General features: G+C 58.4%; 1 protein-coding gene across 1 annotated transcript in view; it reads right to left on the bottom strand.

Annotated features, from left to right (window-relative positions):
- Nucleotides 1-1,461: 1,461 nt before the first annotated feature.
- The window catches only part of APOE (apolipoprotein E), a 38,042-nt gene continuing 27,954 nt past the window's right edge, over nucleotides 1,462-11,549 (bottom strand). The window contains 2 exon segments of the mRNA XM_075580613.1: nucleotides 1,462-3,996; nucleotides 3,999-4,192. Of these exon segments, the coding sequence (XP_075436728.1) occupies nucleotides 3,560-3,996; nucleotides 3,999-4,192 (631 nt within the window). The 3' untranslated portion in view covers nucleotides 1,462-3,559.

The following is an 11,549-nucleotide window of genomic DNA, read 5'->3' as shown; positions in this document are numbered from 1 at the left end:
CACTGCCGCGGCTATGTGCTAACCCTGGCACTGCCATGGCTATGTGCTAACCCTGGCACTGCCGCAGCTATGTGCTGACCCTGGCACTGCCGCGGCTATGTGCTAACCCTGGCACTGCCGCGGCTATGTGCTAACCCCTGGCACTGCCCGCGGCTATGTGCTGACCCTGGCACTGCCGCGGCTATGTGCTAACCCTGGCACTGCCGCGGCTATGTGCTAACCCTGGCACTGCCGCGGCTATGTGCTAACCCTGGCACTGCCGCGGCTATGTGCTAACCCTGGCACTGCCGCGGCTATGTGCTAACCCTGGCACTGCCGCGGCTATGTGCTAACCCTGGCACTGCCGCGGCTATGTGCTAACCCTGGCACTGCCGCGGCTATGTGCTAACCCTGGCACTGCCGCGGCTTTGTGCTGACCCTGGCACTGCCGCGGCTATGTGCTAACCCTGGCACTGCCGCGGCTATGTGCTAACCCTGGCACTGCCACGGCTGTGTGCTGACCCTGGCACTGCCGCGGCTATGTGCTGACCCTGGCACTGCCGCGGCTGTGTGCTGACCCTGGCACTGCGCGGCTATGTGCTAACCCTGGCACTGCCGCGGCTATGTGCTGACCCTGGCACTGCCGCGGCTATGTGCTAACCCTGGCACTGCCGCGGCTATGTGCTAACCCTGGCACTGCCGCGGCTATGTGCTGACCCTGGCACTGCCGCGGCTATGTGCTAACCCTGGCACTGCCGCGGCTATGTGCTAACCCTGGCACTGCCGCCGCTATGTGCTAACCCTGGCACCGGCTGTGTGCTAACCCTGGCACTGCCGCGGCTATGTGCTGACCCTGCCACTGCCGCGGCTATGTGCTAACCCTGGCACTGCCGCGGCTATGTGCTGACCCTGGCACTGCCACGGCTATGTGTTAACCCTGGCACTGCCGCGGCTATGTGCTAACCCTGGCACTGCCGCGGCTATGTGCTGACCCTGGCACTGCCACGGCTATGTGCTAACCCTGGCACTGCCGCGGCTATGTACTAACCCTGGCACTGCCGCGGCTGTGTGCTAACCCTGCTTTTAAGAGTTTTTATTTTGCTAATTTGTATTGTGCTATGTAATAAATGATTGATTTATATTTGAGATGCACCCTCACTGCACCCTCACTGCACCCTCACTGCACCCTCACTGCACCCTCACTGCACCCTCACTGCACCTCACTGCACCCTCACTGCACCCTCACTGCACCCTCACTGCACCCTCACTGCACCCTCAGTGCTTCTGGTTACAGTATCTGTGTGTGTGAGGATATACCTGTACTGTATCCCCATTATTACCCCTGAATGTGATATATCTCCATTATTATTCCTAAGGGGGTGATATAGCATACTCACACTATTACACCTGTGAGTAACATATCCCTATTATTGCCCGGTGCATTATATATCTGCATGTATTACCTATGGGAGGAACCAGTAGCAAGATGTATAAATCAGTTTTATTTTGTTTTGTTTGGAGAAAAATGGCATTGAAATAGACAAAAATAAATTTAACAGCTATGTGGCATAATGTAAAAACATACAGTACAAAGGTACGTATAGAGAAGACACAGGGCGGTATAGAGAGAGACACAGAGCGGTATAGAGAGAGAGACACAGGGCGGTATAGAGAGAGACACAGGGCGGTATAGAGAGAGACACAGAGCGGTATAGAGAGAGACACAGGGCGTATAGAGAGAGACACAGGGCGGTATAGAGAGAGACACAGAGCGGTATATAGAGAGACACAGGGCGGTATATAGAGAGACACAGGGCGGTATAGAGAGAGGACACAGGGCGGTATAGAGAGAGACACAGGGCGGTATAGAGAGAGACACAGAGCGGTATATAGAGAGACACAGGGCGGTATATAGAGAGACACAGGGCGGTATAGAGAGAGACACTGGGCCATATATAGAGACCCCGAGTGGTATACAGAGAGATGCCGGGCCATATAAAGAGGGACGGCGGGCGGTATAGAGAGAGAGAAAGAGAAAACAGGCAGTATAGAGACACGCCGGGCATTAGAGAGAGAGATGCCGGGCATTAGAGAGAGAGATGCGGGCATTAGAGAGACACCGTGTGGTATAGAGAGAAACACATGGCAGCATATACTGTAGAGAGACACGTGGCAGTATATACTGTAGAGAGACACATGGGAGTATATACTATAGAGAGACACATGGGCAGCATATACTGTAGAGAGACACGTGGCAGTATATACTGTAGAGAGACACGTGGCAGTATATACTGCAGAGAGACACATGGGAGTATATACTGTAGAGAGACACATGGGAGTATATACTGTAGAGAGACACATGGCAGCATATACTGTAGAGAGACACGTGGCAGTATATACTGTAGAGAGACACGTGGCAGTATATACTGTAGGAGAGACACATGGCAGCATATACTGTAGAGAGACACGTGGCAGTATATACTCTAGAGAGACACATGGCAGTATATACTGTAGAGAGACACATGGGAGTATATACTGTAGAGAGACACATGGCAGTATATACTGTAGAGAGACATATGGCAGTATATACTGTAGAGAGACACATGGCAGTATATACTGTAGAGAGACACATGGGAGTATATACTATAGAGAGACACATGGCAGTATATACTGTAGAGAGACACATGGCAGTATATACTGTAGAGAGACACATGGCAGTATATACTATAGAGAGACACATGGGAGTATATACTGTAGAGAGACACATGGCAGTATATACTGTAGAGAGACACAAGACACTATTTAAAGAGGCCAAGGTCTTTTATGGAGCGAAATATGGTAGTAAACACAAGGCAACATATAGAAGGACACAAGGCATAATATAGAGGGTCACATGGGCTGATATATAAAGTTTACATAAGGAGTGGGAGCTCTAAACAGAGGAAGACAATCGCATATACAAAGAGTCATCAAACTATATACGGACACACATGGCACTGTATACAACACCTATGCAGTATAATGAGTGCTGAGAATGTTCAAGGTCTCACATGGATCACTCCAGGCACCCTGTTAGAAATACTGTGGGGATCTCTAGATGCGCCCTGGGGTCCCAAATACACAGCATTACTGGAGCTTTTAGGGGTGTCTGCAGTAGGGATAGATTACTCAACTCAACCAGTGAGGAGTGATTGGTGACAGCATGGGGATCAGATTGCTTGGTCCCATAAAGTAGTTACTGCTTTCCCTCTGGCTTCAGATGCTTGTTACACGAGAGGTTATGGGTGGCAGGTTGTGAATAGGAGTATATTGGTCCCAGGGTTACTGCTTTCCCTCTGGCTTCAGATGCTTGTTACACGAGAGGTTATGGGTGGCAGGTTGTGAATAGGAGTATATTGGGTCCCAGGCTTACTGCTTGCCCTCGGGCTTCAGATGCTTGTTACACGAGAGGTTATGGGTGGCAGGTTGTGAATAGGAGTATTGGGTCCCTGGGTTACTGCTTGCCCTCGGGCTTCTGATGTTTCTTACACATGAGAGGTTATGAGTGGCAGGTTGTGTATTGGAGTATTGGGTCCCAGGCTTACTGCTTGCCCTTGGGCTGCAGGCTCTTTGCCAGGGATTGTAGCTGGTTGCGGATATTTTCCACATTGGGGTTGAACCACTTGCGAATCTGATCCCCCAATTTTTCTAGACTGCTTTTCACATCACCGACCGTCTTCTTCATCTTTCCTTGCACGTCTTTGGCCACTGAGGCGAATCTGTCCCTGAGTGCTTTCCCCTGATCATCCATGGCCTCTTTCAGAGACATGAGGCGCTGTTGTCCCTTGTCCTTGAGGTTGGACACATATGGCTCGATGGTCTTGCGGAGGCTATCAACCTTCTTGTCAGTGTTCCTGCGAATCTCGTCCCCGTACTGGCTTAGCTTCCTCTTCAGATCCTCTGTATCCTTGCCCAAACGTTTCTTCAGCTTCTTCATGTACATGTTCACTTTTCCCTGCACATCCTCTAGGTTCTGGTAAACATCATGCGCAGGTCCCCCGAGTACTGTATGGCCCTGGATTTAGTGTCCTCCATGTCTGTCTTGAGCTTGTCAGCCAAGGCTGAGATCTCTTCAGTGAAGCGCTGCTGAGCATCCTGAGCCATGGGACTGACCTTACTCTTCAGATCATCAGCATAACTGCTCAGCTCCTCCATAGTGTCTCTGATCAAGCCACTGAAAGGCAAAGGGAGGGCGAGTCACAGTGAGGGTGGGAGAGTCACGGAGAGGGAGGGAGAGTCATGGAGAGGGAAGGAGAGTCACGGAGAGAGAGGGAGAGTTACGGAGAGGGAAGGAGAGTCACTGAGAGGGCGGGAGAGTCACGGAGAGGGAGGGAGAGTCACGGAGAGGGAGGGAGAGTCACGGAGAGGGAGAGAGAGTAACGGAGAGGGAAGGAGAGTCACTGAGAGGGCGGGAGAGTCACGGAGAGGGAGGGAGAGTCACGGAGAGGGAGAGAGAGATACGGAGAGGGAAGGAGAGTCACTGAGAGGGCGGGAGAATCACGGAGAGGGAGGGAGAGTCACGGAGAGGGAGGGAGAGTCATGGAGAGGGAGGGAGAGTCATGGAGAGGGAGAGAGAGTCATGGAGAGGGAGGGAGTGTCACGGTGATGGAGGGAGAGTCACAGTGAGGGAGGGAGAGTCACAGTGAGGGAGGGAGAGTCACGGTGAGGGAGGGAGGGAGTGAGAGTCACGGTGAGGGAGGGAGAGTCAAAGTGAGGGAGGGAGAGTCACGGTGAGGGAGGGAGAGTCAGGGTGAGGGAGGGAGAGTCACGGTGAGGGAGGGAGAGTCACAGGGAGGGAGGGAGAGTCACAGTGAGGGAGGGAGGGAGAGTCACGGTGAGGGAGGGAGGGAGAGTCACGGTGAGGGAGGGAGAGTCACGGTGAAGGAGGGAGGGAGAGTCACATTGAGGGAGGGAGAGTCACATGAGGGAGGGAGAGTCACGGGGAGGGAGGGAGAGTCACATGAGGGAGGGAGAGTCACGGGGAGGGAGGGAGAGTCACCGTGAGGGAGGGAGGGAGAGTCACGGTGAGGGAGGGAGATTCACAGTGAGGGAGGGAGGGAGAGTCACGGTGAGGGAGGGAGAGTCATGGTGAGGGAGGGAGAGTCACGGTGAGGGAGAGTCACAGTGAGGGAGGGAGAGTCACGGTGAGGGAGGGAGGGTCACGGTGAGGGAGGGAGGGAGAGTCGCGGTAAGGGAGGGAGAGTCACGGTAACGGAGGGAGAGTCACAGTGAGGGAGGGAGAGTCACAGTGAGGGAGGGAGAGTCACGGTGAGGGAGGGAGGGAGTGAGAGTCACGGTGAGGGAGGGAGAGTCAAAGTGAGGGAGGGAGAGTCACGGTGAGGGAGGGAGAGTCAGGGTGAGGGAGGGAGAGTCACGGTGAGGGAGGGAGAGTCACAGGGAGGGAGGGAGAGTCACAGTGAGGGAGGGAGGGAGAGTCACGGTGAGGGAGGGAGGGAGAGTCACGGTGAGGGAGGGAGAGTCACGGTGAAGGAGGGAGGGAGAGTCACATTGAGGGAGGGAGAGTCACATGAGGGAGGGAGAGTCACGGGGAGGGAGGGAGAGTCACATGAGGGAGGGAGAGTCACGGGGAGGGAGGGAGAGTCACCGTGAGGGAGGGAGGGAGAGTCACGGTGAGGGAGGGAGATTCACAGTGAGGGAGGGAGGGAGAGTCACGGTGAGGGAGGGAGAGTCATGGTGAGGGAGGGAGAGTCACGGTGAGGGAGAGTCACAGTGAGGGAGGGAGAGTCACGGTGAGGGAGGGAGGGTCACGGTGAGGGAGGGAGGGAGAGTCGCGGTAAGGGAGGGAGAGTCACGGTAACGGAGGGAGAGTCACGGTGAGGGGGGGTGAGTCACAGGAGGGAGAGTCATGGTGAGGGAGGGAGAGTCACGGGGAGGGAGGGAGAGTCACGGGGAGGGAGGGTGAGTCACGGAGAGGGAGTGTCATGGAGAGGGAGGGAGTGTCATGGAGAGAGAGGGAGTGTCACAGTGAGGGAGGGAGAGTCACGGGGAGGGAGGGAGAGTCACGGTGAGGGAGGGAGAGTCACAGGGAGGGAGGGATAGTCACGGTGAGGGAGGGAGAGTCACGGTGAGGGAGAGTCATGGAAAGGGAGGGAGAGTCACGGAGAGGGAGGGAGTGTCACGGAGAGGGAGGGAGTGTCACGGAGAGGGAGGGAGTGTCATGGAGAGGGAGGGAGTGTCACAGTGAGGGAGGGTCATGGTGATGGAGGGAGAGTCACGGAGAGGGAGAGTCACGGAGAGGGAGAGTCACGGTAAGGGAGGGAGAGTCACGGTAAGGGAGGGAGAGTCACAGAGAGGGAGGGAGAGTCACGGAGAGGGAGGGAGAGTCACGGAGAAGGTGTGTCATGGAGAGGGAGTGTCACGGAGAGGGAGGGAGAGTCACGGAGAGGGAGGGAGAGTCACGTAGATGGTGTGTCACGGAGAGGGAGGGAGTGTCACGGAGAGGGAGGGAGTGTCACGGAGAGGGAGGGAGTGTCACGGTGAGGGAGGGAGAGTCACGGTGAGGGAGGGAGAGTCACGGTGAGGGAGGGAGGGAGAGTCACGGTGAGGGAGGGAGGGAGAGTCACGGTGAGGGAGGGAGGGAGAGACACTGTGAGGGAGGGAGGGAGAGACACTGTGAGGGAGGGAGGGAGAGACACAGTGAGGGAGGGAGGGAGGGAGAGACACGGTGAGGGAGGGAGGGAGAGACACGGTGAGGAAGAGAGGGAGGGAGGGAGAGACACGGTGAGGGAGGGAGGGAGAGTCACGGTGAGGGAGGTAGAATCACGATGACTGAGGGAGACTCACGGTGAGGGAGGGAGAATCATGGTGAGGGAGGGAGGCAAAGTCACGGTGAGGGATGGAGGAAGAGTCACGGTGAGGGAGGGAGGGAGAATCACGGTGACAGAGGGAGAATCACCGTGAGGGAGGGAGGGAGAATCACGGTGAGGGAGCGAGAGTGACGGTGTTGGAGGGAGAGTCACGGTGAGGGAGGGAGGGAGAGTCATGGTGAGGGAGAGTCACTGTGAGGGAGGGAGGAAGAGTCACGGTGAGGGAGGGAGAGTCACGGTGAGTGAGGGAGGGAGGGAGGCAGGGAGGGAGGAAGTGTCATGGTGAGGGAGGGAAGGAGAGTCACGGTGAGGGAGGGAAGGAGAGTCACGGTGAGGGAGGGAGGGAGAGTCACTGTGAGGGAGGGAGCGAGAGTCACTGTGAGGGAGGGAGCGAGAGTCACAGTGAGGGAGGGAGAGTGACGGTGAGGGAGGGAGGGAGAGTCACGGTGAGGGAGGCAGGGAGAGTCACAGTGAGGGAGGGAAGGAGAGACACGGTGAGGGAGGGAAGGAGAGTCACGGTGAGGGAGGGAGGGAGAGTCACGGTGAAAGAAGGAGAGTCACGGTGAGGGAGCGAGAGTCACAGTGAGGGAGGGAGAGTCACGGTGAGGGAGAGAGAGTCACGGTGAGGGAGAGAGAGTCACGGAGAGGGAGGGAGTGTCATGGTGAGGGAGGGAGTGAGAGTCATGGTGAAGGAGGGAGAGTCCCGGGGTAGGAGGGCGAGTCACGGTGAGGGAGGGAAAGTCACAGAGAGGGAGGGAGGGAAAGTCACAGAGAGGGAGGGAGAGTCATGGAGAGGGAGGGAGAGTCACGGTGAGGGAGGGAGAGTCACAGTGAGGGAGGGAGGGAGAATCACGGTGACAGAGGGAGAATCACCGTGAGGGAGGGAGGGAGAATCACGGTGAGGGAGCGAGAGTGATGGTGAGGGAGGGAGAGTCACGGTGAGGGAGGGAGGGAGAGTCATGGTGAGGGAGAGTCACTGTGAGGGAGGGAGGAAGAGTCACGGTGAGGGAGGGAGAGTCACGGTGAGTGAGGGAGGGAGGGAGGCAGGGAGGGAGGAAGTGTCATGGTGAGGGAGGGAAGGAGAGTCACGGTGAGGGAGGGAAGGAGAGTCACGGTGAGGGAGGGAGGGAGAGTCACTGTGAGGGAGGGAGCGAGAGTCACTGTGAGGGAGGGAGCGAGAGTCACAGTGAGGGAGGGAGAGTGACGGTGAGGGAGGGAGGGAGAGTCACGGTGAGGGAGGCAGGGAGAGTCACAGTGAGGGAGGGAAGGAGAGACACGGTGAGGGAGGGAAGGAGAGTCACGGTGAGGGAGGGAGGGAGAGTCACGGTGAAAGAAGGAGAGTCACGGTGAGGGAGCGAGAGTCACAGTGAGGGAGGGAGAGTCACGGTGAGGGAGAGAGAGTCACGGTGAGGGAGAGAGAGTCACGGAGAGGGAGGGAGTGTCATGGTGAAGGAGGGAGAGTCCCGGGGTAGGAGGGCGAGTCACGGTGAGGGAGGGAAAGTCACAGAGAGGGAGGGAGGGAAAGTCACAGAGAGGGAGGGAGAGTCACGGAGAGGGAGGGAGAGTCACGGTGAGGGAGGGAGAGTCACAGTGAGGGAGGGAGAGTCACGGTGAGGGAGGGAGAGACACGGTGAGGGAGAGACACGGTGAGGGAGGGAGAGACACGGTGAGGGAGGGAGAGACACGGTGAGGGAAGGAGGGAGGGAGAGCCACGTGAGGGAGGGAGGGAGAGTCACGGTGAGGGAGGGAGGGAGAGTCACGGTGAAGGACGGAGGGAGACTCACGGTGAGGGAGGGAGGGAGAATCATGGTGAGGGAGGGAGGCAAAGTCACGGTGAGGGATGGAGGCAGAGTCACGGTGAGGGAGGGAGGGAGAATCACGGTGACGGAGGGAGAGTCACGGTGAGGGAGAATCACGGTGAGGGAGGGAGAGTCACGGTGAGGGAGGGAGAGTCACGGTGAGGGAGGGAGAATCACGGTGAGGGAGCGAGAGTGACGGTGAGGGAGGGAGAGTCATGGTGAGGGAGGGAGGGAGAGTCACGGTGAGGGAGAGTCACTGTGAGGGAGGGAGGGAGAGTCACGGTGAGGGAGGGAGAGTCACGGTGAGTGAGGGAAGGAGAGTCACAGTGAGGGAGGGAAGGAGAGTCATGGTGAGGGAGGGAAGGAGAGTCACGGTGAGGGAGGGAGAGTCACGGTGAGGGAGGGAGCGAGAGTCACAGTGAGGGAGGGAGAGTGACGGTGAGGGAGGGAGGGATAGTCACGGTGAGGGAGGGAGGGAGAGTCACAGTGAGGGAGGGAGGGAGAATCATGGTGAGTGAGGGAGGCAAAGTCACGGTGAGGGAGGGAGAGACACGGTGAGGGAGGGAGGGAGAGTCACGGTGAGGGAGGGAGGGAGAGTCACGGTGAGGGAGAGTCACGGTGAGTGAGGGAGGGAGGCAGGGAGGGAGGGAGAGTCACGGTGAGGGAGGGAAGGAGAGTCACGGTGAGGGAGGGAAGGAGAGTCACGGTGAGGGAGGGAGGGAGAGTCACGGTGAGGGAGGGAGCGAGAGTCACAGTGAGGGAGGGAGAGTGACGGTGAGAGAGGGAGGGATAGTCACGGTGAGGGAGGGAGGGAGAGTCACGGTGAGGGAGGGAGGGAGAATCATGGTGAGGGAGGGAGGCAAAGTCACGGTGAGGAATGGAGGCAGAGTCACGGTGAGGGAGGGAGGGAGAATCACGGTGACGGAGGGAGAGTCACGGTGAGGGAGAATCACGTTGAGGGAGGGAGAGTCACGGTGAGGGAGGGAGAGTCACGGTGAGGGAGGGAGGGAGAATCACAGTGAGGGAGCGAGAGTGACGGTGAGGGAGGGAGAGTCACGGTGAGGGAGGGAGGGAGAGTCACGGTGAGGGAGGGAGGGAGAGTCACAGTGAGGGAGGGAGGGAGAATCATGGTGAGTGAGGGAGGCAAAGTCACGGTGAGGGAGGGAGAGTCACGGTGAGGGAGGGAGGGAGAGTCACGGTGAGGGAGGGAGGGAGAGTCACGGTGAGGGAGAGTCACGGTGAGTGAGGGAGGGAGGCAGGGAGGGAGGGAGAGTCACGGTGAGGGAGGGAAGGAGAGTCACGGTGAGGGAGGGAAGGAGAGTCACGGTGAGGGAGGGAGGGAGAGTCACGGTGAGGGAGGGAGCAAGAGTCACAGTGAGGGAGGGAGAGTGACGGTGAGGGAGGGAGGGATAGTCACGGTGAGGGAGGGAGGGAGAGTCACGATGAGGGAGGGAGGGAGAATCATGGTGAGGGAGGAAGGCAAAGTCACGGTGAGGGATGGAGGCAGAGTCACGGTGAGGGAGGGAGGTAGAATCACGGTGACGGAGGGAGAGTCACGGTGAGGGAGAATCACGTTGAGGGAGGGAGAGTCACGGTGAGGGAGGGAGAGTCACGGTGAGGGAGGGAGGGAGAATCACAGTGAGGGAGCGAGAGTGACGGTGAGGGAGGGAGAGTCACGGTGAGGGAGGGAGGGAGAGTCACGGTGAGGGAGAGTCACTGTGAGGGAGGGAGGGAGAGTCACGGTGAGGGAGGGAGAGCCACGGTGAGTGAGGGAGGGAGGCAAGGAGGGAGGGAGAGTCACGGTGAGGGAGAGAAGGAGAGTCACGGTGAGGGAGGGAGGGAGAGTCACGGTGAGGGAGGGAGCGAGAGTCACAGTGAGGGAGGGAAGGAGAGACATGGTGAGGGAGGGAAGGAGAGTCATGGTGAGGGAGGGAGGGAGAGTCACGGTGAGGGAGGAAGGGAGAGTCACGGTGAGGGAGGGAGAGTCACGGTGAGGGAGCGAGAGTCACATTGAGGGAGGGAGAGTCACGGTGAGGGAGAGAGAGTCACGGTGAGGGAGAGAGAGTCACGGAGAGGGAGGGAGTGTCATGGTGAGGGAGGGAGAGAGAGTCATGGTGAAGGAGGGAGAGTCCCGGGGTAGGAGGGCGAGTCACGGTGAGGGATGGAGAGTCACAGAGAGGGAGAGAGAGTCACAGAGAGGGAGGGAGAGTCACAGAGAGGGAGGGAGAGTCATGGTGAGGGAGGGAGGGAGAGTCACAGTGAGGGAGGGAGGGAGAGACACGGTGAGGGAGGGAGGGAGAGACACGGTGAGGGAGGGAGAGACACGGTGAGGGAGGGAGAGACACGGTGAGGGAGGCAGAGTCACGTGAGGGAGGGAGGGAGAGTCACGGTGAGGGAGGGAGGGAGAGTCACGGTGAAGGACGGAGGGAGAGTCACAGTGAGGGAGGGAGGGAGAATCACGGTGAGGGAGGGAGGCAAAGTCACGGTGAGGGATGGAGGCAGAGTCACGGTGAGGGAGGGAGGGAGAGTCACGGTGAGGGAGGGAGAGTCACGGTGAGGGAGGGAGAGGCACGGTGAGGGAGGGAGAGTCACGGAGAGGGAGGGAGAGTCACGGAGAGGGAGAGTCACTGCGAGGGAGGGAGAGTCACGGTGAGGGAGGGAGAGTCACGGTGAGGGAGGGAGAGTCACGGTGGGTGAGGGAGGGAGTCAGGGAGGGAGGGAGAGTCACGGTGAAGGAGGGAAGGAAAGTCACGGTGAGGGAGGGAAGGAGAGTCACGGTGAGGGAGGGAGAGTCACAGTGAGGGAGGGAGCGAGAGTCACAGTGAGGGAGGGAGAGTCACCGTGAGGGAGGGAGGGAGAGTCACGGTGAGGAGGGAGGGAGAGTCACAGTGAGGGAGGGAAGGAG

The sequence above is a fragment of the Ascaphus truei genome, assembly GCF_040206685.1.
Source record: "Ascaphus truei isolate aAscTru1 chromosome 6 unlocalized genomic scaffold, aAscTru1.hap1 SUPER_6_unloc_2, whole genome shotgun sequence".
Taxonomy (NCBI): Eukaryota; Metazoa; Chordata; class Amphibia; order Anura; family Ascaphidae; genus Ascaphus; species Ascaphus truei.
Note: the sequence above shows the minus strand (reverse complement) of the source record. Positions and strands in the feature narration are given on the sequence as shown.